The following is a 25,492-nucleotide window of genomic DNA, read 5'->3' as shown; positions in this document are numbered from 1 at the left end:
CATCGCAGATGTTCAACATAAACTGTCAAGAAATGCTTCTAGTACGCTCTTGATACTTGGAACAACCAACCAAGTCGACATATTTACTCTTGTAGTTGATGGCATGCTGTACAAAAAATCATTCATGTTCATAACTTCATATTTGATTCAGACTCTAACCTTTTGCGTTCTGGGGTATTCCTTGATTTCTTGTAAGTCGCGCTCCCGGAACAAGCCATCAAAGAGCCTCAAGATAGCATTTAATCTAGTTCGAGGTTTCCGTGGGGAAAGTCAAGGAGTCTGCTCTAGATTACGCCATAACAGAGGTACATATATGTTTAGAACAAGGTAAAAATTCGTAGGCTGTATGAACACAAGTGCTTTGCTCCAAGATATGCAGAGAAGAAGAGCTGCATGTGTATTTGTGCTCCGGAAGGAAAGCCCCTGTTGTTGGTATTTGAATTTTTCAGACTATTAATAACTCGGAAAGCTCCAAGGAAACTGTGGGAGGATACATTGTGTGGTTTTTGGATATGACAACGCTTTATGCGCATAAAAAATAGAAAGAAAACTTTGCAGTACTGAGTATGTTGACTGGCAACTGAGCCTCGGCACACAATGAAAGAATCCAGAGATGGGCACCGTCTCATGAAACTGGGACTTTTTCAGGTATTCCTTTATTTAACCTCCGGATACACTGTCTATGTCTGGTTGCACAATATGTGCTCAATACACAGGGGCTTGCAGCTATTCTTTGTTATTATGTTTTGGTTATGGTCATAGACTTAGAGCTTACCAATCAATGATCAAGACACTCCTCGCCTCACAAATGATCCCAGTCTATAGAATCTGCGTTGGGATAAAAAGAAAGGTGCAACTTTCATGTTTCTATCATGCTTTTAGCTTTAAAATCTATAAATAAGCAGCAAGGCTGTCTACCACATTATATCGGTAATCGGTTCGTGTTTCCCGCCGAGTTTATTGCTGAGCGCCCCACCCATCAGGGGCCCACGACTCGGGCCAGTACATTCCTTGTGCATACCCGCTTTCTCCATAGTTGGAGGCATCGATAAAGTTCAGATCCGGTGTCGACTGCGACAGCAGGTCTTGCAGTGATGACTCCAGCAACGGTAGCATCGGCGTCTCGTTGGATATGGGCCACGCGTTCTGAACCGGCGGTGGCTGCTGCTGCTGTTGGTGTCCAGGCTGCATGATTGACATGGAAGAGAGACCAGCGGCGGCGGCGGCGGCAGCAGCAGCGGTGGGTGTCGACTGTGGCCCAGTGCTACTGCCATCACCGGCAAGATTCCTCCGGCGCCTCCCTTCGTCCATGGCGACCCTCATCGCCTCAAGGTGGCGGCAAAACTCCTGGCCCGAGTAGCTACCGCTGTCCCTGACCTGAGCAAGAATGTTGGCGGCCGTCTCAAACTGCTCGTCGTCGTCCTCTTCGCCTTGGCCCGGCATCAGCAGCGAGATAGCGAGGATAGTGGCGGCCGAGAACAGGTTCTGAATGTAGAGAAAGTTAAAGGTCTTGAAACTGCCGTCGACCCAAGCCTCGGTCAGCAGCCGCACTGAGTGTCTTGCGCACCGGATACATGTCTCTCCGATCTTGGAAACGATGTTGGGCACCGGAAGGACAGCCTGCTCTGGCGTGTCTTGGAGCTGCTGCTGGCTGTGCTCATGGGATCTTGTGTATGGGGAGTCCGAGTCAGGGGGAAGGGCCGGCGCCCACGAAGCGGCGTGTGTTCTGAGGACGTGTAGAAGGACTGGACGGGTTGCGTTTATGATGACCTGATGGAATCCAGCATTTGCTAGTTAGTGCAAGGTAAATGGTGGTAGCTAGGTACTGAAAGCAACATACCTGGTTGAGCGAAAGCCGGAGGGAGATGGGCTTCGGTACCAGCTCCGAGGCCCCTGACCCTTTGGCATCAATGTGCAGATGAGCCGGCAGCTCCTCGACCCATGCACTCAGATCCTTAAGGGCCTGCTGCACCCTGTGCGACAGCGACTCACGGTGTGTTCTCCTGCCGTAGATGGACAGCACGATTCGACCCAGCACCCGTGTCAGCTTGACGCGGGCAGTGATGTAAGCCGCGTCTGCAAAGTCTCCGGCCGCGGGCGTGCCTTCGAGCTCTGGACGATCAGCAGGCAGGTCAACTTGTACCTCCTCTGTGTCGATCGCATATGGGGTGCCAAGGTTGGAGGCACACAGCCTGTCGAAGTGGTATGCCGTCCACCAAACACGAACGCGGTGTTCCCGGATCGCCGGGTCCTCGAGCTGACTCGGCGGAACGTTGAGGTGCAGACCCATGACGACAGCCAGGCGCACTGCAGAACCGGCCAAAGTGTAGGCTGCGTGTCTGCGGTTGAGTGCCAGGGAAAAGTACACCAGCAGCAACCTGAGCTCTACTTCAGATATGCTGGGCCGCTCGCTGACGATACGGAGCACCCTCGTAGCCCTGGCAAAGTATTTGATGCCGGGAAAGGTCCTCGATGCGCGGCAGCTGTACATTTCTCCGATGGCGAAGAGCACCCAGAGCTTGCTCCTGGTGATAGAGTCGCCGCTACCGGGGATGCCATTCTGGAGAATCTCGAGGATGGCGCTCCGGCGAACAATGTGATAGTACCTGCTGACGTGGCTCAATGCGACGTCGACTAGGAACCTGGCGCGGGCGGGACTGGGCCACGGGCAGTCTGCATCCGACAAGGCCAACAGACTTTCGTCGGTTGCGAAGTTGACCCGTGGGATGTGGCCGTGATGCTTGCCGCCGAGGAGAGCCTGGCGGAAACGCGTGGCAAAGACGGCATCTGCTGCCTCGTTGACCAAGATGGGGCTCTGCCGGCCGAGTTCGATGAACCAAGGTCGTTCATCGACCGCGGGTGCTTGCGTGGTGCTGACGCCCGGGCTGGTAGCTTTCCTGGCGCTGCTTGGCCATACTGAAGGAGTCGCAGTGATGTCGCTCTTGCTGGTGGTAGCCTGAGTGCGAAGGCTCTTGTTTTCGGCTACAAGATCGTCCAAGTATCTGTGGTTGGATGGGTTGGTAAAGTGAGTGAGTGAGGGAGCTTGGTTTGCTGGCGAGGAAAAAAAGAAAAAAAAAAAAAAAAAAAAAAAAAAAAAAAAAAAAGAAAAAAAAAAGTCAAGATTCTATTCCCAGCCTACACAAGGACATAGTACGTCATCAAATGGGGCCCCGGTTTACCTTTGGCTTACTTTGATCATTCTGTTACGGCGTGGATAGGAACACTCGTCGGCCTTGCCTCCCTGCTGGCAGTTTTGACAGGGCTGGCCGCCACTGCATTTCACCTTTCGAGCATGGCATCGGTTACAGCTTGGTATTTAAATTTTTGTCAGCATTAGTTCAGACTGCAGCAAGCAGTTGAGCCAGCAGAAATCTCACGCGATCGGTTTTGCCCTGTTATGTGACCTTCTGATGCTTTTTGATGAAACCGAAGTTGTTGGACTTGGTGCATCTTCTGGTGCGGTGCTGGAAGCCATTAATGACTGCCACTGGGCTGGGGGGTGGCTGATATTTGTAACTTTACTGTTTTAAACAAAAAGAAGAAGAATTGCGCAGTGACCAAGCATAAATGTTTGTCGGCGAAGGATCATCTTTCCGCAAAGCAGCTGCTGTATCCAGTTGAGTCAGAACTCGACTGTAATCAGTATTTTCTGGCTTGTCGCGGCAACATTTAAAAGTTTACCGAATGGACCCGAGATCGGTTCGGCATAGTCGCAACCAAACCCCGAGCTCATTACGTGAGCCAAGCTAGGAATACTGCACCAAACGCACCTAGGCCCACTAATTATGTCGGCGAACCTGCGGTTTCACCGATTAGCCATCCCCCTTCTTTTTTTACTATTTTCTTTTACCCATGGCGCGCCTTCTGTGTTTATTCACCAGCCGTAATCCCGTACTCTATATCGTTCCAGCTGTGCAAGATAGCGGGCTCCAAATCGAAATGCGCATAGCGAAAAGAAAATATGCCGGAATGTGGATATTCACGGCGGCCTCCTTGGCCGAGAGACCTGGGCTCCGTGTATCAATGATATATATGACACGAACTCATTTGGTTTCCGTCTTGGATAATGCCTACCTTCAAGATGCATCTCGCGGTGAATCGATTAGAATCTCGGTTTCGACATCATGGCCATAGTCCGCGCGCAACCGGACCACCATCCGGTCAAGGTTGCAGCCCCAAGCTCGGCGTCTTCGTCCGCAGACAGCGACACCGAAGCAGGGCGCACAGCAGCAGCACTTCCGCCGTCCGATCAAGCCCCCATTCCCCTGCAGACCTCTGTACAGATAGATGACAAGCCGGCAATCCCACTCCCCGGCTGGAAGCGATGGTTCGCTCTCTTCTCCATCTGCGTGGCCGTGTTCCCCTCCAACTTCAACAACACATGTATCATGTCTGCAGTCCCCGAGGTGTCCGCCGATCTGCAGACAGCCGAGCACGTGGTGGTTGCTGCAAACGCCGGCATGTTTGGCGCCATGGCCCTCTGTGTCTTTGTATGGATGCCCCTCGGCGTCCTCCTGGGCCGACGGACAGCCGTTCTTGTGGCAAACGCCGTCGTCTGCGCCTGCTCGCTCATCTCGGCACTCGCGCCCAACGTGGTGGTTTTCACGGCTTTTTGGCTCATCTCCGGCCTGACGACCCCCTTCTTGCTAGTCGCGGGCCAGACCATCTTGTCTGACATCTTTGAGCCGGTGAGTGGTCGTCTCGCTGGCCTCTTTGCATGTGGGGTCCGTCGAGGCTCGCTTTGCTTGCTGTTTGCCAGCATGGCTGACTTTGGGAGGGGCGCTTTGGATCACCTAGACAACTCGAGGGTTTGCCACAGGTCTAATTCTGGGCATGTCAACAATCGCAAAGGCAATAGGTAGGCACAGTCTCATGGCCCCTTATTCTCTCCCAGTACCACTCCAGGATTCTGACCACGACGGAATCTCAATAAACAAACAGGTCCTTTGAGCGGAGCTCTTATCGTGACAGTCACCAGTTGGCGGGTCATTTTTGGTGCCTCGGCCCTCGTATCCTTCACAGCGCTTGTGCTATGTTTCTTCTTTGTCCCTTCTGCGACTGGCCATGGACCACAAAAGCATCCATCAGAAATCCAAGCCCAGCCAACAGCTCGACGTGGGCCGCTCGAGATTCTATTGATGTTCAATCCAGTTGCTGTGTTTCGGCCTATGAAGGACCCAAGAGTTGTGCTAACGGTAAGAACTCCTCCTTTTCACAAAGCTTCATGTGTATACCAGCAAAGAAGGGACCAATGTCAAGAGCAGGACCAATAGACTAACTATGGCTGCTATCCGCGCACGAAACAGCACCTCTCTTGTGGTCTCGCAAGCTTTAATCTATACAGTCTGCTCTCGTCGATCCGCAGCTCCGTCGCCCCGCGCTTCAACCTCACCACACCGGTGAGCAGTGGCCTGTTCTATCTTGCCCCGGGCATCGGGTTCTTGGTCGGCAATTTAGTGGGAGGCCGCCTGTCGGATTACACAGTGAGAAAATGGATCGTCAAGCGTGGCGGCATGCGGCTGCCCAGCGACAGGCTGCGCTCCTGCCTACCCGCCACTCTGCTGCTCGCTCCCGCGGGGACCCTGGCCTTTGGATGGAGCGTCCAAGAGAGAGCCGGCGGCATGGCACTTCCGATCGTCGCGACCTTTTTCCAGGGCATTGGGTTGATGGATGCGTTCAATGGACTGAACACTTATGCTGCAGGTATGCTTATTTCATGCTTGTCATGGTACGGAAAGGCCCGATTTGAGATTTTCGTTGACTAAGACTGCTTTCATCTCTTTGCCTTAGAGGTCGTTCCCGAGTCTAGAAACGCCATAATTAGCTCCAAATATCTCCTACAGTATACGTTTGCGGCTGCTGGTGTCGGGATATCGCCTCTGCTGCTGCAAAATGTCGGTGTTGGTTTCACGTTTACACTGAGTAAGTAGCAATCGCCACCCGCCAATGCCTGCCTGGTTATTTACCTAGCTAACCACTTTACCGGCAACCTTTCTAGCTGCGGCAGCAGCCATGATCGGAGGCATCTTGATTGCTCTCCTTGTTGTCAGTGGAAGTGGGAATGGGGTAGCGCTGCCACGTTTCAAGACGAATTGTGGCAGCAAAGAGAACGGTTCCCAGTCCTAGATATAGACTTGAGAGTTTTTTTTTGTAGAAGACTAAAGACATAGAGCACATACAGAAATTGGAAATTACCTTGATGCATCGTACGCCTTCGGCCTGATGTTGACTCAGGAGCCCAAACATCACCCGCCCCATGAACGTGTCGTATGCCAGAGACTAAGACCATATTTACCATCATTGCAGAGAGGAACTCGAATAGTTGCTAAGATGAACCGATAATTGTTCGTGCTGTGAATGACCAAATAAAAATGGAGCACTAGAATGGGTTAGTTTGATGTGCTCTTCAAACACAAATCCCCCTCCAATTAGGTGGCGTCAATACAGCCTGAAGGCCGAAGAAATGAAAAATTATGAAATCACATCATCTGTAAATCCGATTAAAAGTATGCATACCGAGAATCTTACCGAGAACCTCTGCATGGATATTTAGGTACATACAAGTACCTAGCTAGAGAAGACCAGACGTCGCATGCCTACCAATATGGTAGGCATTATGCTAAACGGGCGGCCTCACATGCGGTCAGCTGCCTTCTTGAGCAGGTCCCGAGTATCTTGTTCTGCGTCGGCGCCTGCTTGCTGAATTGCATCCTGAAAGCCCTGTTTCCACACACCCCACCTCTCCTGATTGAAGCCCTTCCACCCCTTAGAGCTATACTCTGGGCCTGCGTTGCCGATATTGTCAGGTAAGTCCTGGCTCTTGGAGGCCAAGCCCTGCAGGGCACTGGGGGCGTAGTTGATCCAGATGGCAGAGTTCTTGGCAGCCGCCAGACTCTGCGATGACTGCTCGAAAGCATCCCGGAAAGACCAAAGCGCGTAAAGACTGTAATCCAACGGGGATTTGGTGGCACATTCGCTGTAAGCAAGGGCAGTCAGGCGTGCTAAAAAGGCAGATTGATTGTTGAATGTGGTGATATCTTCAAGTTTGTTGTCCGGGTCTCGTATGTCTATCAAGAGTCAGCTGGTGAGATAAAAAGCGGCAGCAGGCTGTAGACAGTAACTGAAAATCCCCACTCACCAAAATTCCATATCTCCCTGGCCACCCATCCAAATGTAGGAAGGTCCTTCCAGACCTCGCCAGCGTCTTGAACGGCCAGGGTCTTGCCTCCCGAGCCAGTCACAGATGTGCCGCGGAGCTCTTTCATGACCTTGACGAGCTGGTCTTGTGCAACATTGCCGTACTCAATCTGTCCAGCAATCTCGAACAAGTCCGTCCACGTGTTGTATACAAAATCATCGACATTGTTCTCTGCTGCCCGCGCGGCGTCTGAGAGCTCAGAGACGACTTTGCTGACATCAACCCCGCCGGCATCACATTTTGTTGTGTCCTGCCCATTGACCAGCGGCTTTAGCAGCTGATGCGCGGGGGATGCGGCTGGGTCCGTAGACATAATGAAGTGATTGCTGAAAGAAACACTGCGATAAGAGGAAATGAAGCAGCTGATGTGCTTGAATCGTCGTGAGGCTCTAAGGGCGATAAATTTCGAAAGATTACTCAATGCGATGGACATGAAAGCGGACGATTGTGTTAGTTTGTTCTCGCCGTCGCTAACAGGTGGTGTTACCTTCCTGTTGAGGAGGGGCAATCCGTAACCATGACGTCGGGCGAGAATCCACTAAACGCGCAATGCATCTCGCAGACAAGGCAGGGTAGGGTGCCTATGCTAATGGGCATGGAAGAACCCAGGCCCGCCAGGCACCAAGTACCCGCACCGTCCCGCAGTACGGTACAGTACAAACAGCACGGGTCCGTTTGTCTGCATGTGGTTGGCAATTGTTTGGATCGACCCTTGGCAAGCCTGGCTCGCCTGGAAGGCCAGGAAACCCAGCTCCCGTTGCATTTTTGGCGCTATTCGTCTCGAATTGGGTGGGGGGCGTTCTTCTGTAACTGAAGCTGCCAACCACACAGAGCATGCAATGACACGTAGCACGTGAACTTGGCATCTCGGCACATCTAAACACGGTCTAGCGCCCGGTCAATCCCCTGTAATGAAGATGCCAGATTGGACCCTTAGTGAGCATTAAGGGGAGTGCTGCAGGCGGCGCACGTCCCCTCCATTCAAGGGTGAACAGCCTTGAGACTTGGGGGAGGGAGATGGAAGCGCGCGCGTTCAGCCCGCTGCCCGACGGCTTATTGAACTTAATGAGCTAGCTCCCTTCCGATCGAGTACATTAATTGACATCGCCCTCTGTTCTGTCTCAGTCTCCGCGATTGCCACCAGTCTTTTGAAGGTCGGGCCAGCCCTTCCTTTTTTTTTCTGCGCTTCATTCGCTCTCTTGCTTTAGGTGCTTTGCCGATCGGTCGCGCGAGTCGCCGGGCGTCTCCAACTCAAAAACCCAAATACTCTAAGCTCGAATCATGATCGGCCTCAAGTCAACCCTTATCCTGGCCCTGGCTGCCTTTTCCGCCGCGGCTAGCATCGACAGCGCTGTCATTAGCCGCCGCCAGGCTTCTGGCGTGACTTGCGGCAACAACAACTACAGCAGCAACCAGGTTCAGGCCGCTGTCGATCGGGGCTGCAGTCTCTTCGCGTCTGGCAGCACCGTCGGCAGCAACAACTACCCGCACCGCTTCAACAACAGGGAGCAGCTTCCTTTTCCCATCGACGGCCCTTACCAGGAGTTCCCAATTTTGAACAACAAGGTTTACACTGGCGGTAAGTTACGGATCGGCGGTCGGGCGTTGATGGGTACCTACCCTTGCGGCAGAGGAAAAGGGCAAATACAAAAGCGTCAGAATTGAATGAATCAGGAGATCAAAATCACTAACTATTCAACCCAAAATTCAGGCTCGCCTGGTGCCGATAGGGTCGCTTTCACTACTAAGAATGACGGCACCTGCACATTTGCCGGCGCCATGACGCACACTGGCGCGTCGGGTAACAACTTTGTCTCCTGCCGGGGCTCCACATCCGTGAGCGACGCCCCGACAGACAAGCCAGAGAAGACAGAGAAGCAAAACAACGCGGCATCTTCCCTCTCGGCTGGCGGTGTCGCGATGCCCGTTATCGCCGCCGTGCTTGTTGCTATGTGACGAGGCATAGCTTTGAACCGAACTGGGAGGCTCGTATTTGTTTGGACAGCTCTGAGAGGACGAGGAAAGGCGCTTTGGTCGCCACGTCTGCACGGCGAAAGCAACGGTTGTCGCAGGTGTCCCAGCTGAATCTTTCATCCAATTTTGAGACTATTTGCCTTGGCTACACTGTTTCCAATGCATACTAAGCAGCGAGCTGCATTAATGAAATATAATTCCTATACTTCAGCGTATCCTATAATCATTGTGATGATGTTTCTGGTTACCACTGCAACTACGGTGGTTCATCGAGAACAGTCCTTCATTTCGTCAGATGAGTAACTCATATGGAAGAGAGAAAACTGCCACGAGAGTGCCCGCCCATGTGTGGCACCTCTCACATATTAGCTATCCTTCGCTAACAATGCTTGTATGGCGAAGGTTTCAAACAACGAGGTACGGCGCACATCCATATCTCATGATTGGCAGGTTGTCTTGGTGATTTCCCATGTATGGAACATGATCAGCGTTCGCAGCATACCTACCTAGGCAGGTGGTTTACCTCACGTCCTATTGGTCTAGGTCGGCGGACTTCCGCGGAATCCCTTTGCCTTGAACAGGGATGATACACCTTAATTTACGGCAGTCATGACCGTTTTGGTCGTCCGGAACTCTTCGATCCTACCGGTATATTTGCTCCCTTCCCTGCCGAATCCGCTTTCTTTGGCTCCATCAAAGGGTGCTGCTGGGTCACTTATCGCTCCTAGAAGCGATGAGGGTCCGCTCGTCAGTACCTAGTCCTTGTATGAATCAGAGGCCCATGTGTTGTCGATGCCACAACGCCGTCACCGATTTTGAATTGCGACACGGCGTCGACAATAATTTGAACAGAAGTGTTGTATAAAGATCTTTGAACAAGAACACGATTAGCTGATACGCAGGTCTGGCCCGAAAGCCGAAACTTGCAGGTAATCAAGCCCTTGAGCGCGGCAGCCCGGGTTGCTGGCTTGGATGGTGTCCCCGTAGACGCGCGGGGCCTCCTCAGAAAACCACTCCAGAAAGGAGGCGGCATATAAGACCTCGGTGCGCGAGTGGGCCAGTGGCTTGCCGTTTTCAAGCGTGATAATAGTCGCAAAGTCGTCGGCGTGCTGCAGCATCAGCTCGTACCATTTCCTGAGAAGGCGAGCCCTGTGACGGGCTGTTGTCACACGGTATGTAGCAAAGGCCGCGTGGCCGGCTGAGATTGCTGCCTCGGGTTCTTGCTCGCTGAATCCGGGGCATTTTCCGTTTTCATCGAGCGTAGAAGGATATGTAGAAGCATTGTTGAGCTGTATAAGATGAGGGGGGAAGTCCGGAATTAGCGTTGGGGAAATCTGTGGCTGTTCTTCGAGAAAGCGGGGAAGAGTGCTAATAAATCGTTCCTGAAAAAAGTACCTGCGCCATAATTGGAGACTGCTGGCCTGGGTTTCAGACAGTGCTACTCTTATACACTTGAAGAGCAGTCTTAGTTAACTTGGGATCTGAATCTGGCTACATTTGGTCGCAAACATTAAAGAGAAGATGAACTTTCTAGACTGCTCCAACTTACTACAATTACTGGATTGGCCCAGGTATTAGACCCCGCCGTTTACCGAAAGTTAAATTGGTAGGCCTGAATCGCCTGACAACTCCAGCCTACCTTGACTGTAGTTTGGTCAAATCTCCAAATTTTGGGGTGCGGGGTGAACCCCAGTTCTTTACCAATAGTACGAACCATAATTACTGGCACGCCCACGAACCAAAGGAAAGAAACTACGCACCCCACTCAGTAAAAAGCAAAGGAAAGAAAAGGAAGAAAAGCACATCATGGCAACCTCCTCTAAAAGAAAGCATGTCGTCTTTGACGTCGTCGGCACCTGCTTTTCCTATGACGGCATCTTCGACGCTCTCGACGCCCGCCTGGGAGATAAGCTCCGCTCCCGGTGCATCTTGCCCAAGCTGCTCGGCTATGCTTGGCTCGAGGCCGCCGAGCGCGAGTATACGTACTTGAGCATATCCGGCCGGTACAAGGTCTTCATCGACGTCTTTGAGGCTCTATTCTGGCGCATGCTGTCGATGGCCGGCGTCGAGGACCCGCGCTCGTTCGCGACCGAGGAGGACCTCGCCTTCGTCATGACAAAGTATCAGGAGCTCGAGGCGAGGCCCGGGATCGCGGCGTGCTTCGAGGCGCTGAGGCAGGACGGCTTCACGGTCTGGGCGTTCACCACTGGCGACAAGGCCCGGGTCAGCGGGTACTTCCGCAAGAATGGCATTGACATGCCCGAGGAGAACTTCAAGTCTTGCGACTCGATCGGCGTCGGCAAGCCGTCGCCCAAGGCCTACAAGTCGATGCTGGACCAGTTTGCTGGGGAAGAGGCCTGGTTCGCGGCCGCGCACATGTGGGATGTCTCGGCTGCTCGGGAGAACGGGTATGCTCTCTACCATCGGGTGACAGATGCTCACATGGAGGACAATATGTTGCTTTATTTATGCGAAACAATATATGCTGACTTTCCGATGTCTCTACGAACAGATTCAAAGGGGCTTACTGCACCATTATGGAGAAAGACCCATGCACTCAGATCTTTGGGGACATGGATGTGATTGCTGACAGCTTTGAGGATCTGGCCAAGAAGATTATCGATGCCAGTCAGAAATAATGCAGCAACTCATATCTTTTTCGTGTGCAAATATCCTGGAACATCAGCATTTAGACTATCTAGACCTAGAGCTCTATCTAGATCTCAAGCGGGGTCGCTGCACGAAGCCGGGCGGCCGGTGCCGCTGCTCCTTGTGGAGAAGGCCCATGGAGAATGCGGGGTTGTTTATTGATTGTCCTCCCAGCTCGCTTTTGACCTCACCTTCTAGCTGGCAGGTCATCAGCGATTTTCAGCAACTTTGGAATCAATCCAGTCACATTCAGGTACATCTTAACCTCAAACATTACGAACCTTGTCAATCTCACCAATCATGACAGATGAACAGAAAATTCCACCAAACCGCACCCCCGTTCACAACCCCGTCCCATCCTTCTGGACAGCAACGACTTTTCCACTCAGTGACCACCGCACGACGCCCGATCTCCCCACAACAAGTGACATAGTCGTCATCGGCGCCGGGCTCGCCGGTGTCGCAACAGCTTATCACATACTGAAGCAGCACCATGGCTCCACCGCGGAGAAGCCTCCTCCTTCCGTCCTCATCCTCGAGGCGCGGCAGATATGCTCCGGCGCGACGGGCCGTAATGGAGGGCACATCAAGCCGGACGTCTACTTCAACGTCGGCAAGTACGCCAGCTTGTATGGCATGGAAGCCGCTGCCGAGATGGCCAGGTTTGAGGCGGAGCACGTCTATGCGGTCAAGGATTTGATCGAGACCGAGGGTCTGGATTGCGATTTTCACCTCACAAGAGCAGTGGACGTTTGCTTGGATGCAGACCATGCACGTGAGACCGAGGCTGCATATAGGGAGCTGGTCAAGGCCGGCGTGGCGGACCTGCGGGATGTTGACTTTACGCCAAAGCCAGACGCAGAGAGGGTGCGTGTGCTGCGCGGGCTCGGGGGGAGCAATTCAACACCTGAAATACTATCTGAATTTAAGCTAACAACCAAGGCAAAAAAAGGTATCTGGGATCAAAGGTGCACAATGCTGCTTCTCTTTCACTGCCGCACATCTCTGGCCATCCAAACTGGTCCACCAGCTCCTGCAACGGCTCATTGATCAAGGCGGCATCAACGTGCAGTCCAACACCCCAGTGATCTCCATAGCGTCCAAACCCGACTCAGAAGGGCGCTGGACGATAACCACGCCTAGGGGTAACGTGGCAGCGCGCAACGTCGTCCACGCGACCAACGCATACGCGGCGCACCTCCTGCCTGAGTACACTGGCCGCATCGTTCCGGTCCGTGGCGTGTGTAGCCGTATTGTGCATCCGGAGGGGCAGCACGGCAGTCAACACCTTGTCAACACGTACGGGATTAGGTACAGCGCGCGGGATTATGATTATCTCATCCCCCGTGCCGATGGAAGTATAGTAGTTGGGGGTGCCAGGCAGATGTTCTGGCACAAGCCGGAATTGTGGTTCAATAACATCCGTGACGACGAGCTTGTTGAGGAAGCCGGGGGATATTTTGACGGGTATATGCAGCGGACGTTTCGGGGCTGGGAGAATAGTGGTGCGACAGTCGACAAGGTGTGGACTGGGAGTAAGTTTTTGCTGGACACCTTTCCAACGCTCGTGGCTAGATACACAAGGTGCAGGCTAACCAGTACACCACCGTCTCACAGTCATGGGTTATTCGTCCGACTTTATGCCCCACGTGGGACAAGTCCCTGGCAAAGACGGCCAGTACATCATTGCCGGCTTCTCGGGGCACGGAATGCCTGAGATCCTACTCGCAAGCCGTGGTGTAGCGAAGATGGTCTGCAGCGGTGTTTCCTTTGAGGCTACCGGCCTTCCGCGATTGGTCGAAACGACCGCAGAGAGGATTAGCAAGGAGCGGGGCAGTGCGCTCGAGGAGTCTCTCAGCTCGACGTTGGGTGACGATCACAGGATATTGAGGTAATCATGAAAGGATTGTGATGTAATTGGATCAGTAGCCATCTAGGACTTTGCTCCATAATTTGGTGTTGGAATTTGTTATCTTTGCAGTGATTGTTGAGTCGAGGATAGCGACAAACAGGTATCGAGGCCTTTGTTTTGTTGATGTGCATCAAGAAGAGATTATAGAGAATGCAGTGTTGTATTACTGTAAACGTATTGAGGTATCTTGCGTGATTAGGTATTTAAAGCCACTGAAGAAAAATGCTTTAAGAGAAAAATGAAATACAACGCCAAGAGAGAAGAAAGTCTTCCGTCGCATCAACGTAACCGCACAGATTTCCTTAGTAGCGCTTTGTGTGTGCAGCAGGGTCCTGCTTCGAGATGATCCACCACGCGTCTGCATTTCATGTGGTTAGAAAATAATGGATTCCATAAGAGCGAGGAACAGTTGGTACGGAAGTCCCGGGAGAACTTACGGATAGTTCCAGGAATCCAGCCGAGGATACTGAGACCGATGTTGATCAAGAAATCCGCACCGCAGCCCCTGCAGAGGAATACAGGAACGGGTGGGAGGAGGATGGCGAGGAGGTAGAGAAGTACATCTTAGTGGTAGCCGGTTAAGTCAGTATGAGGGTTTCCGTGGAAGACTTAAAGAGACATGCGGGTAAGGTTTCTGGTGCTCACCGGAAGTAGACGAAGTGCGGGCCATTTTGCTTGATTTGAGAAGAAACTAGACAATAATTATCGTTTGTGTTTATGTAGATTTGTAGTGTAGATTTGGGTCGGTAGATTATTTTCTTTGAGGTTGTTGTTTTCCGAATTAACTGAGGATATTTCCGTGCTCCAATTCTACAGCCGTAGACACGACTTTAATGTTATTTATCAACCGATGGTCGCTGAGCCAAGCCTAGCTTCCCAAGGATTTGCTCGCCTCTTGCGCCGGGAGTCTGGCGCCGGGAGGTGACGTCAAGGTTGGATGCCAATGCTTAAAAGTGGAGAGGGTTGCGCAAGCGTTTTGCCCGTGACAGTAGTATTTGACAGGCGGCTGGATCTGGAAGCAGGCACCTTGGCCAGGATAAGCCTCTCTTTTGCAAGGCGCTTGACGGATGCCGAGTCAGTCGTCCGCTAGCTGACCAACTCATGAGATGATGTTTACTCCGTCTGTTAATTAATACCTGTTCGACATACGGGGAGATTTGGTGAGTACAAATGAGGTCATGACGCCACTACCTTGAAGCAATGGCTACATACTTGATAGTTCGTCTCTTTAGCGTTTTCCTTTTTCTTGCGATACTTTCGATGCGTACCTCGTACATCGGTGTCTACGATGGTATCTTGATATTATCAGATCACCGATTATACCCGACCAATGATCCGACCATAAAAGGGGTGCATTCGGAAGATCGGCACAATTGAACTCAGGCACAGTTTGCAGGGCTGGATCGATTCGCATGCAAGCGAGGAAGCAACTGCAAGCTAAGAAACCGCTTTCAACCTTGACTTGCTTGAGGACATTGAAAATTATCCAACAAAGAAAAAAAACTTGGTTAAATCGACCGTTATCTAAAGCCAAAAAAAGCCATGCAGCCGCCTCAACACCTGCAATGCAAATTAATACTACAAATAGACTATCCCAAGTACAAAAAAAAAAAAAAACAATCATCATGGTATCTAATGCCGCTGTTCCCGAACTTACGCCGCCGCAGTCGCCTCCTCGCTCCTTGGCGGCCACTTAACCCGCCTCCTTGCCCTTAGGTACAAGTTGGTAGGCCTGATGAGCTGGAACATTGGATCGTACTCGACATTGCCCTCCGTCGCCGACTCAAACTCGTACCGGTACAGCAGCTTGGGCAGGAACACCTTGACCTCCTGCAGTGCAAAGTTGAACCCGATGCACATGCGCTGGCCCATGCCGAACGGCGCGTACGATCCCGCCGGCCTGTTCTTGACCGCCTCGGTGCCCCACCGGTCGGGGTCGAACCGCTGAGGGTTGTCCCAGTACAGAGGGTTCTTGTGCAGCGAGTGCAGCGCCGGGATCACGATGGCGTCCTTGGGCAGACGGTAGCCGCCGGGCAGGATCATGTCCGCCTTGGCCGTACGAGCGGGCTGGTAACTAGGGTTGTGCATGCGTTGCGTTTCCTTTATTTTTTCGCCATTGGTTAGGGTTCTGTAGATCAGGTGGTACGAAACAAGTGGGTGCGTAGTTGAACATACCTTGATGTAGTAGTCGAGGAAGGTGAGTTTTTGGGTAAAGTCGGCCGTCATTTTGGTCTCGTGGTCAAAGCCGTTATCTACCAGCTCTTGAAGCAACCGATCCTGCACGCCAGGGTAGGTGACAAGACCATACAGCAACCACGACAATAGTGAGCTTGTGGTTGTGAATCCTGCACCAGTTGCCACCACCAGTGGCTCGAGAATCCTGTCTCTTGGCAGCTTGTTGCCCTTGCTGTCCTTTGCGCGGAGCACGTAGTCTATAAATGGTATGTTGTGTTAGTCATGCTCGATGTGGTGAACTTTGTAAACGATCAACCGCGGTGTTGCGACAAAACTTACCAACCATGTTGTTGGCAGTCAGAGCAGCCTGCTGGAGCTCAAGGTCCTCGTCGCCCTTGGATGCATTCTCGACAGACTCGATCATCATCTGCTCGATACGTTCTCTCGCGTTGCGGAGCTGTTGCGGCGCGCCAAACGGCATCTTGGCGTACCAGCTGCCCATAGACGTCACCTTCTTGTTGAGCTCGAGCGACTGAGCTATCCTGATGACCATCTCGTGGGGAGGAGAGTCGACCTTTTCAAAGTGCTTAAAGTCCATGCCCAGCACCAGCTTTCCGACCGCCTGCGAACCTAGCTTCAGCATGGCCCAGTAGGCGTTCCAAGCCTCGCCCCGCTCGTCGAGCTGGTCAAACACCTTGAAGGCATCCTCAACGGTCGACTGCATCGTCGGGGCGTAGTGCCTGACGGCGGCGGGCCCCAGCGCCGGGGGCAGGAACTTGTGCGCGACGCGCCATTCCTCGGTGTCGGTGTCGCCCAGGAACACACCGGCCTCCTTGTTCTTGATTGGGTGCAGCGGGTGGCCCGGGATCATCTTCTTGGTGAAGAAGTCGCTCTCGGAGAAGAAGATGCCCGCGAGCTGCGGGTCGTTGGTGTGATATACCACGCTTCCCATGTTGGTGGTCTTGAACAGCGGGCCGTACCTATCAAACAGGCGCTGGTTGTTGCCGAGGTGATCAGGATACACCTCGAAGTAGTTGCCAATGTAGGGTAGGCCAGTCGGACCCGGCACGTCCCGAATGGGCTTGCCATCTATAGTGACGGAGATGGGCCCTTGGGCTGCCAGGACCTCTGGGACTGATGTGAGAACGACATCACCCGACACGTAGCCAACGCCTGTGGTAGTGAAGACGAGGGTTAGATTTCAAAATGTCGTCCGTAGTCACCGTTGCATAGGATTTGCCACTAACCTTTGGGCTCAACAATTGCGAAATGAGAAGCCAAGAGATGCTGTAGGCCCTCGTCGTTGGTGTCTGAAGGAATTTCGATCTCAATTGCTGTTAAGGGCTCATTGCCCAAGAGATAGAATAATTTTGAAGACATATCTGTGCTGCTTGTTGTAGCCGTTTCTAGATGCTTTCACGGGCAAGGGACAGACATATCATCAACACTGAAAATTCGGATCCAATTTGAGAAAACGGACAGGTTCGGCATGATATATATTACCAGACGAACATGTCCGGGAAATCGGCGAAATTCCACTACCGATGCCATTAACGTTGCGTACCCCCTGTTCGGCACCCCCCCTGTTCGGCACCCTGAAAATCTAACAACGAAATGCCTACTTTTATAAACTGATTTAAATATAAAATTATCAACGGACAAAAATACAATCGTTTTCACGCTTCTCCGGTTCATTAACCTCTTCTTCATCAGCTAAAGGTTCCAAATTTTCTATATCATTTTCCTGCAATCCAATAATGTTCTGTTTGTTAACCAAAAGCTCGTTTGGATCCGGAACCACCCTCCTCCTTTTAACCGGCCGTATTGCCTCCAGTTGTGCTTCCAATAAGCTGATTTTTTGCTGGGCGCTAGCCAAAAGGGTATCTTTGGCTTCGAAGCTTTTTTGGACTTTTGCAAATAAAAGACGTGAAGTAGCGTTGGTTTTGTTGGATTGGGAAAGTTTTTGCAGTTGAAGTCGGATATCTCGGGTCGTTTTAGGGGTTTTCCAAATAAGTAAAGACGGGTCGTTAATTTTTTGGGCTGGGCTTTCCGGTGTTTTATCCCTTTGCAAACCGTTGTTTTTATCTTTTATAACGTTGGCGTTGCTATTTTCTAACAAAAAAGGGCTTAAAAGTGGTTTAACCAAATTTACCGGCCATAACCCCGTTGTACGCCAACCAGATTGAATGGTTTTTGCTATAAATGCTTTTAATCTGGCTTTTCGATAACAAAGTAGGAAATTTCGTTTTCCAATAACTGTTGAACAGCAAAATTGGCTAACAAATCCAAGTTGACGTCGATAAGCTTCTTTTAACGGCCCAAAAACCGATAGATCCAATGGTTGAAGAACGTGTGACGAATGAGGGGGTAAATATAGGAGTTGAATATTATTTTGCAAGCAAAGAAGCATAAATTCGTCCGTTATATGTGATCCATGGCCATCCAAAACTAATAACCGCTGTTAATTATATGCATTATTTTGCATGTAATAAGCCCACTTTTATTTGTATATAGCCAATTTTATTTAGTGCCGAAGTGGAGCGGGGAATGGTGGAATTCCGTTACTTTGTTAATGCAGGAATGCAATTTAAAGGTCAGCGAGTGGGGTTAGCTACCCTGTACCGGGTTTAATACCCACCCTGCACCTGCGAGTCAGTTACCCTGTACCGGGTTGAAAATTTCACCAAGTCAACGTTTAAATGCAAACCCAGAGATGGTTTGTATGCAAATGAGGGTGTTTTTTCAAAAACCCATACAAATTAGTTTTTCGGAAATTCATTCGCGGCACCGGAACCTTTTCTGGCGTGCGGACCCCCACTTCGATGTCGGAGAGTATGTAAGGGAAATAAAGCAAAATCTCCCCCAACCAATTATTTATCAGTACCAAAATTATAGTGCATTTCTACCTATTATTCAGCGCTTTTAGCACTGGTTATTTACCACGCCGCACCTAGGGTTTACCCCTATATCCCCTGTTAGCACCATTGTTATTAACAGGTTATGAGCCCGGAAAGGTTCTAGCTAGTGCACTAAAGCGCACTTTGCATTATTGGAAAGCCCTGTTTTCAGGCTTTAATTTGGTTATTGTCGCATATCCGCAGCACGTATATTGACGAAGATATTGCTGTTTTTGTGCAAATTGTTGGTTATAGGTGCTACGTTAGCACCTATCCCCCCTGTAATTACAGTGAGGGGTCGCTATATTAGCGTTTGACTCAGGCCCAATTTTCAGGCACTGCAGCGCTCGCTCGATTGCAAATCCCAAAATTTTTGGTGTGGTTTTTATGGGTTGTGCATCGCTATTGCGATTGGTTCAAATTTTTAGTGCGTTAATTAGGGTTTGCGCTAACGAGTCAGGGCCAAAACCCCTGTATTCGCCCGCTAATAGCCCAGTGATCCACTAACCGAACGCTGCAAATTACCCTGCAGGTTACCCTGCACCCACCTAGCGAATTGAACTTTCGATCGCTAGTGCACCTGGATCGGTACAAATAATACCAGGGCACCCATTAATTGTGGATTTAGGGATTCCAACCCTGTATTTTCAGTGGACTCGATCATTGAAAATAGCAATAAGCCCTATATTTGGCAAGTATAGGCCTGTAACCGTTAGAAGGCAAACGGCTATAGAAAATCCTAGATTGGGGTATTTACCCTTAGGCGACTAGGTTAGTTTTTAACTATAATTCAGGCCACCCTACAATGGAAGACAGCCCTATGTCGGGCCTCCCAGGCCCAATTCCACCGGATAGGGGCCCTGAATCCAGCCCGAATGAAGTTCTAACCGCTAAATTACAGGCGCAAGACCTGCAATTAAAAGCGTTAACTACGCAATTGGATCAACTTCAGCACACAATTCAACAGTTAACATCTCTGTTGACGCTGAAAAATGGTGAACCCACTAGTTTTAGTGGTATTGCGGGTATTAATACCCCCAATAGCGGTAATCTGGAGGCCAACCCACAGATTTTTAGCGCTAATACCGCTACCGCACCACCTAATCCACCCGGTAACCTAATTCTAGGTGACGGGATAGGTAAAGAACTATCAAAACGGGTATTTTCCTTCCCCGAAAATTGCAAATTAGTAGGGGCTAGCAATTACGACCTGTGGAAACAGGCACTTATAGTACAATTCAGGGCTATAAAAGCTGCGGAATTTATTTCCAACCCTGAAATTGGCTATAGCCTACCGGAACATGAGCAATCAGTCCTATTATTGCTTATTAAAGACAGCCTAACCAAGGAACCTTTAGAATCCATTGCATGGCATTCCAGCCCTGTAACGGCCTATAAGACCCTGGAAGATAGCTATTCCGTTGCACCCGAGATTAGCAGAGACTCGCTATATCGGGAATTTCACGCCCTAAATTTTTCGAAATTTAGAGGGTCAATACCAGAATTTAACAGCCGTTTTAATTCCCTGGTAGTGTCACAGACCTGAAGGACAGCCACTGGGCTGTCGCTTAGTCATGACCCCTGTCACGTGAAGGCGCGAGGGCCGAGCGCCTCGCGCGCGTATATCTACGCGAAATCTCTGCAGTCTCCGATATGTAGCTCCTCGAGCTACGTCTTCGTCAACAACCACCTGCTACCCTGTACCTGGAAGACTAGATAGCCAATATACTCTGTCCTGTTACCTGATCGCCCGCACCTACCTGTCCGCCCTGCCTGCCCGTGACATTACGTAGCTCCTTCATTAGGTGCCCGCGATGCCTGCGTCACTGCAACCCCCGATCTTAACCGATTCGACCGAGGAACTGATCGAACACCTACAAGGACACCCTGAACAATGGGTGTCTTACATCTCCGATTCCTACCAAAAGCTGCAACTATTGCACGATAGCAACGTCCGCCTGAACTCCTGCCTAGAAATGCAGGAAGCCGAGACCCAACGCGCCCGCGCCGAAACGGACCGTGTCCGCGACAAGGCGCAGGCCGACATTCTGGCCATGGCCATGGAAAAGGCCTCCGCCATAACCTCCCGGGATGCCGCTTTCGCCGAATTAGAGAAAACACGGTCCGAACTGAAGGAAGTTCGGACCGTAACGCTACCCACGGTACATATAACCACCCCCGCCCCAACTACCAACACGCCTGTTGAACCCCTTATGGTTACTCCTATGGGAACAACTCCGCCGCCTGCTTCCGAACATCCCGCCTCCGCCCGCCTTTCTGAACGACTTCCAGACCCCGATAAATTTACGGGCGCCCGCTCCGACCTCCGCCGCTTCGCCACCCAAATCCGGGGGAAGATGACCTCAAACAAAGACCGCTTCCCCAACCCCGAATCACGCCTGATTTATATAGCCGGTCGACTGTCCGGTAAAGCGTACAACCTGATCCTGCCCAAAATGGTCGGAGGCACACCCCAATTCGGAGATTATACGGATCTCCTCCAATACCTAGAGGAGGCATTCGGGGACCCCGACCACGTCCAAAACGCACAAAACAAACTATATGCCCTGAAGCAGCGGAACGTAGATTTCGCCGAGTATCTGTCGGAGTTCCAACGCCTGTCTTTGGAAGGAGAAATGCCGGAGGATGCCCTCCCCCCTCTTTTATTCCAGGGAATATCGGAAGAGCTCCAGGACATGCTCCTCCACAACCCCGCCCCATCTCGCCAATACCACGAATTCACCCGACACCTGCAAAGTTTGGATAACCGCTACCGCCAGCACCAGCAGTATAAAAATAGACAGACACGTACCCCTCGGGCCGCAGCGCCCCCCGCGCGCGCGGCTCCCCGAACCCAACCCGACATACCGCGGGCCGCCCCCAAGCCAAACGCGGAGCTCCCGCTTAACGACCCTATGGACCTGAGCAGCCAACGCCGCCACAACCGCAAGGAAAACATGCTATGTTACCGTTGTGGATCCCAAGAACATTTCGTTGCCAAATGCCCGGAACCGGATACCCGCCGCACGCGGCTGCACCAGGCCGGAATCGAACGATCCAGGTCCAGGTCCAGGTCCCCGCGCCAAATACAAACCAAACTCCCTAAAAACCCCCGCCGCGGCTCGGACGCCAGCCGCTCCAGCAGCCGAAGTTCGAAAAACGGAGCCCGCCTGGGATAAGTCGCCCCCAGGCCGCCAAGGCCGCGCATAGACCGCCGGCGATCCGCATCTCTGCCGCCGCCGTTCACGGGTTCCCCGTTGAAGAGGAATATAACCAACGATCCGACCTGATGATCCTGCCTGCCGAACTGACAGTGGGGGGCCAAAACCTCCCAACCTATGCCCTCACCGATTGCGGTGCGGAAGGAAAATGCTTCCTCGACCAAGGATGGGCCGAAGAACGCCAACTACAAATGTATCCGCTGCGAAACCCATTCGACATCGAAGTATTCGACGGAAGGACCGCCGAAAGTGGGAAGTGCACCCATTATGTCCGAGGACAATTGAGAATCAAGGACCACATCCAGAAAAACGCGCTGTTCTTCGTCACACAGCTAGCCCACTACCCCATTGTGCTAGGAATGCCTTGGCTAAAGCAGCACGATCCAACGATTGGATTCGCGTCACACGTTATTACGTTTGACAGCGATTATTGCCGCCGACACTGCAATATGCCCGACAAACCGGAGAAGGTTAAAGCTTTACACGCCGTACCAAAAAAAAGCCGCCCCCAGTACCAGGCTGACCGACCGCCGTCCCTCCGCGAAATGGATATCGCCCCTATCTCCCTGCAAGCCGCGAGCATGTACGCCCGCCGCCGATCCTGCCGACTGTACGCCGTAACCTTGAAACAGATTGATGAGGTCCTAGCCGCCGACCCCCAAAATAGGAACGGGCCGACCCTGCCCGAAACAATCCGGGAATTCGCGGACGTATTTTCCCCGCAAGAAGCCGAGAAGCTGCCCCCACACCGACCGTCCGACCACCATATCCCGCTTATAGAAGGAAAAACGCCGCCGTTCGGCCCCCTGTACGCCATGTCCCGCGAAGAGCTGATAGCCCTTAAGGAATGGCTGACCGCAGAGTTGAAAAAAGGGTTTATCAGACCCAGTTCGTCATCCGTCGCCTCGCCCGTTTTGTTCGTGAAGAAGCAGGGAGGAGGGTTGAGGTTTTGCGTGGATTACCGCGCGCTGAATAACATTACCGTAAAAGACCGTTACCCGCTGCCGCTAGTCCGAGAGACCCTGAACAACCTGGCCGGCATGAAATTCTTCTCGAAAATCGATATCGTTTCCGCTTTTAACAATATTCGGATTAAAAAGGGGGAAGAATACCTGACGGCATTCCGCACGAGATTCGGCTTATACGAAAGCCTAGTTATGCCCTTCGGGCTGACGGGGGCCCCCGCGACGTTCCAGAGATATATAAACGACTCCTTGCGCGAATATTTAGACGTATTTTGTACAGCCTACCTGGACGACATCCTGATTTACAGCCGCACCCGAACCGAACACGAAGAACATTTGAAGCTCGTATTGGAAGCCCTGAGGAAAGCCGGGCTGTATGCCAACGCCGCGAAATGCGAATTCTTCGTGAAAGAAACCAAGTTCCTGGGCCTACTGGTCGGCGTCGAAGGCGTGAAAATGGACCCTGAGAAAATCACCGCTATCCTGAACTGGCAAACACCCAAAAAGCTTACTGACGTGCAAGCATTTTTGGGGTTTGGCAACTTTTACCGGCGCTTTATCCGAGACTTCTCAAAGATTGTGGCCCCTTTGACGAAATTGACCAAGAAGGACGTCGCATTCGAATGGAATAGTGCCTGCGAAGCCGCCTTCCGACTATTGAAGAGAAAGTTCACCGAAGCCCCCGTATTGGCGCACTTCGATTGGGAAAAGGATGTGATCCTGGAGACCGACGCTTCCGATTATGTTTCTGCGGGAATATTGTCACAATACGGCGACGACGGAATACTCCGCCCCGTCGCGTTCTTTTCGAAAAAACACACAGCTACCGAATGCAATTACGAGATTTACGACAAAGAATTGCTAGCCATTATCCGCTGTTTTGAAGAATGGCGCCCGGAACTCGAAGGGACGTCGTCCCCGGTCCAAGTAATTACGGACCACCGCAACCTGGAATATTTCACGACGACGAAAATGCTCAACCGCCGACAAGCCCGATGGGCCGAATTCCTGTCAAGATTTAATTTCCGTATCACCTACCGACCCGGGAAACAAGGAGCGAAGCCCGACGCACTAACCAGGAGGTCAGAGGATATGCCTGAGGAGGGGGATGAACGACTTAAGCACCAAACACAAGTCGTACTGAAAGAACACAATTTACCTGCCCGCCCCACCCGGTTACAACCCATAATCCGCCAAAACAAACCCCTATTACCAAGATACCTGATAGAGCTACTAGACGCCGGATACGAATCCGACCCGATAACGCAATCTGCCCTAGAAGCGTTGAGGACAGGCGCCGACCGCCACCCCAAGCTGCAATTGGCCGAATGCGAAGAACGATCCGGCTATTTGTATTACCGCAATAGACTGTACGTACCCGATTCGAATAATCTGAAAGCCGAGATCCTGCGCCGCTGCCACGACTCCCCCGTCGCCGGTCACCCCGGCAAAGCAAAAACCTACGACCTGCTGTCCCGAGAATATTACTGGCCCGGAATGCTACATTACGTATCATTATGGGTAAAGAAATGCCAGACCTGCCGCCGAATCAACCCGTCCCGCGAAGGCCACCAGGGCCTCCTGCGACCCCTGCCCACTCCTGAACGCTCATGGCAACACCTGTCGATGGATTTTATCACACATTTGCCGCAAAGCAACGGCCACGACGCCATCCTAGTGGTCGTAGACCGCCTGACTAAAATGAGACACTTCGTCCCTTGTAAAGGGACCTGCAATGCCGAGGACACCGCCAACCTGTACCTACACCACGTATGGAAACTACACGGGTTGCCCCTGACGATAGTTTCGGATAGAGGCACCCAATTCGTGTCGAAGTTTTGGAAACACCTGACAACCCGTTTGAAAATCGACAGCCTGCTATCCACTGCTCACCACCCCGAGACTGACGGACAGACCGAGCGTTTTAACGCGTCCCTGGAACAATATTTGAGAGCTTATGTGGCCTACCTGCAAGATGATTGGGAAAGTTGGCTTCCCCTCGCCGAATTCACAGCCAACTCCCACAAGTCCGAGACCACCGGAACCTCCCCGTTTTACGCGACTTACGGATTCCATCCCCGCATGGGATTCGAGCCGGTACCCCTGAACCAGCCTTTGCCCGCCCAGCGGGATGCCGAAAAGCTAGCCGCCCGAATGGAAGCCATTCTGGAACAAGCCCGCGCCGAAATGACCGCCGCCCAAGCCCGTTACGAAGAACAGGCGAACCGACACCGTACCCCGGCCCGCCGGCTTACCGTCGGCCAATATGTATGGTTAGACGCACGGAACATCCAGACCGCCCGCCCGCAGAAGAAACTGGATTGGAAGAACTTGGGACCCTTCCGAATTTCTGAAGTGATTAGCCCGTACGCCTACCGTTTGGACCTGCCGTCGTCTATGAGAGTACACCCTGTTTTCAATATAAACCGACTAAAACCTGCTGACGTTGAGCCCCTGCCGGGCCAACAACCTGCACCGCCACCCCATTTGGAAGTGGAAGG

General features: G+C 52.0%; 11 protein-coding genes across 12 annotated transcripts; 6 read left to right on the top strand and 5 right to left on the bottom strand.

Annotated features, from left to right (window-relative positions):
- Nucleotides 1-726: 726 nt before the first annotated feature.
- Nucleotides 727-5,573, bottom strand: MGG_17821 (uncharacterized protein). The gene is made up of 4 exons (XM_003720278.1): nucleotides 3,378-5,573; nucleotides 3,180-3,308; nucleotides 1,841-3,002; nucleotides 727-1,770 (listed from the first exon to the last, which is right to left on the bottom strand). The coding sequence occupies exons 1-4, from the start codon at nucleotides 3,473-3,475 to the stop codon at nucleotides 958-960; spliced, it is 2,202 nt and encodes a 733-aa protein (XP_003720326.1). The 5' UTR covers nucleotides 3,476-5,573; the 3' UTR covers nucleotides 727-957.
- On the top strand, nucleotides 4,035-6,210 carry MGG_14928 (uncharacterized protein). The gene is made up of 6 exons (XM_003720277.1): nucleotides 4,035-4,688; nucleotides 4,798-4,858; nucleotides 4,942-5,195; nucleotides 5,307-5,703; nucleotides 5,791-5,922; nucleotides 5,999-6,210. The coding sequence occupies exons 1-6, from the start codon at nucleotides 4,125-4,127 to the stop codon at nucleotides 6,124-6,126; spliced, it is 1,536 nt and encodes a 511-aa protein (XP_003720325.1). The 5' UTR covers nucleotides 4,035-4,124; the 3' UTR covers nucleotides 6,127-6,210.
- Nucleotides 5,498-7,661, bottom strand: MGG_17820. 2 transcript variants are annotated; one of them, XM_003720276.1, is made up of 3 exons: nucleotides 7,139-7,661; nucleotides 6,196-7,067; nucleotides 5,498-5,805 (listed from the first exon to the last, which is right to left on the bottom strand). In XM_003720276.1, the coding sequence occupies exons 1-2, from the start codon at nucleotides 7,629-7,631 to the stop codon at nucleotides 6,634-6,636; spliced, it is 927 nt and encodes a 308-aa protein (XP_003720324.1). In that variant the 5' UTR covers nucleotides 7,632-7,661; the 3' UTR covers nucleotides 5,498-5,805; nucleotides 6,196-6,633. The 2 variants fall into 2 exon arrangements, with proteins under 2 accessions (XP_003720324.1, XP_003720323.1); XM_003720275.1 differs by lacking the exon at nucleotides 5,498-5,805 and having other exon boundaries at nucleotides 5,934-7,067.
- A 491-nt stretch (nucleotides 7,662-8,152) lies between these two features.
- Nucleotides 8,153-9,387, top strand: MGG_10720 (guanyl-specific ribonuclease F1). Its single transcript, XM_003720274.1, has 2 exons — nucleotides 8,153-8,777; nucleotides 8,910-9,387. Exons 1-2 carry the CDS (start codon nucleotides 8,480-8,482, stop codon nucleotides 9,152-9,154), a joined length of 543 nt encoding a protein of 180 aa, XP_003720322.1. The 5' UTR covers nucleotides 8,153-8,479; the 3' UTR covers nucleotides 9,155-9,387.
- A 166-nt stretch (nucleotides 9,388-9,553) lies between these two features.
- On the bottom strand, nucleotides 9,554-10,706 carry MGG_10721 (uncharacterized protein). The gene is made up of 2 exons (XM_003720273.1): nucleotides 10,568-10,706; nucleotides 9,554-10,461 (listed from the first exon to the last, which is right to left on the bottom strand). Exons 1-2 carry the CDS (start codon nucleotides 10,574-10,576, stop codon nucleotides 10,060-10,062), a joined length of 411 nt encoding a protein of 136 aa, XP_003720321.1. The 5' UTR covers nucleotides 10,577-10,706; the 3' UTR covers nucleotides 9,554-10,059.
- Nucleotides 10,707-10,978: 272 nt separating this feature from the next.
- MGG_14929 (uncharacterized protein) lies at nucleotides 10,979-11,811 on the top strand (the record flags this gene model as incomplete). Its single annotated transcript, XM_003720272.1, has 2 exons — nucleotides 10,979-11,580; nucleotides 11,685-11,811. The coding sequence occupies 2 exons, from the start codon at nucleotides 10,979-10,981 to the stop codon at nucleotides 11,809-11,811; spliced, it is 729 nt and encodes a 242-aa protein (XP_003720320.1).
- Nucleotides 11,812-12,121: 310 nt separating this feature from the next.
- MGG_14930 (FAD dependent oxidoreductase superfamily protein) lies at nucleotides 12,122-13,716 on the top strand (the record flags this gene model as incomplete). Its single annotated transcript, XM_003720271.1, has 3 exons — nucleotides 12,122-12,688; nucleotides 12,774-13,356; nucleotides 13,439-13,716. The coding sequence occupies 3 exons, from the start codon at nucleotides 12,122-12,124 to the stop codon at nucleotides 13,714-13,716; spliced, it is 1,428 nt and encodes a 475-aa protein (XP_003720319.1).
- Nucleotides 13,717-14,035: 319 nt separating this feature from the next.
- MGG_10723 (uncharacterized protein) lies at nucleotides 14,036-14,403 on the bottom strand (the record flags this gene model as incomplete). The annotated part of the gene is made up of 3 exons (XM_003720270.1): nucleotides 14,036-14,091; nucleotides 14,171-14,296; nucleotides 14,379-14,403. The coding sequence occupies 3 exons, from the start codon at nucleotides 14,401-14,403 to the stop codon at nucleotides 14,036-14,038; spliced, it is 207 nt and encodes a 68-aa protein (XP_003720318.1).
- Nucleotides 14,404-15,221: 818 nt separating this feature from the next.
- On the bottom strand, nucleotides 15,222-17,368 carry MGG_10724 (cytochrome P450 monooxygenase). The gene is made up of 4 exons (XM_003720269.1): nucleotides 17,156-17,368; nucleotides 16,248-17,081; nucleotides 15,909-16,165; nucleotides 15,222-15,833 (listed from the first exon to the last, which is right to left on the bottom strand). Exons 1-4 carry the CDS (start codon nucleotides 17,286-17,288, stop codon nucleotides 15,387-15,389), a joined length of 1,671 nt encoding a protein of 556 aa, XP_003720317.1. The 5' UTR covers nucleotides 17,289-17,368; the 3' UTR covers nucleotides 15,222-15,386.
- Nucleotides 17,369-18,399: 1,031 nt separating this feature from the next.
- Nucleotides 18,400-18,862, top strand: MGG_17819 (uncharacterized protein; the record flags this gene model as incomplete). The annotated part of the gene is made up of 3 exons (XM_003720268.1): nucleotides 18,400-18,514; nucleotides 18,672-18,740; nucleotides 18,804-18,862. Coding segments are annotated over 3 exons (243 nt in total), but the record flags the coding sequence as incomplete, so codon positions are not given.
- Nucleotides 18,863-19,610: 748 nt separating this feature from the next.
- MGG_17818 (uncharacterized protein) lies at nucleotides 19,611-20,336 on the top strand (the record flags this gene model as incomplete). The annotated part of the gene is made up of 2 exons (XM_003720267.1): nucleotides 19,611-19,944; nucleotides 20,164-20,336. Coding segments are annotated over 2 exons (507 nt in total), but the record flags the coding sequence as incomplete, so codon positions are not given.
- Between the last annotated feature and the right edge of the window lie 5,156 nt (nucleotides 20,337-25,492).

The sequence above is a fragment of the Pyricularia oryzae genome, chromosome 6 (assembly GCF_000002495.2).
Source record: "Pyricularia oryzae 70-15 chromosome 6, whole genome shotgun sequence".
Classification (NCBI taxonomy): Eukaryota; Fungi; Ascomycota; class Sordariomycetes; order Magnaporthales; family Pyriculariaceae; genus Pyricularia; species Pyricularia oryzae.
Note: the sequence above shows the minus strand (reverse complement) of the source record. Positions and strands in the feature narration are given on the sequence as shown.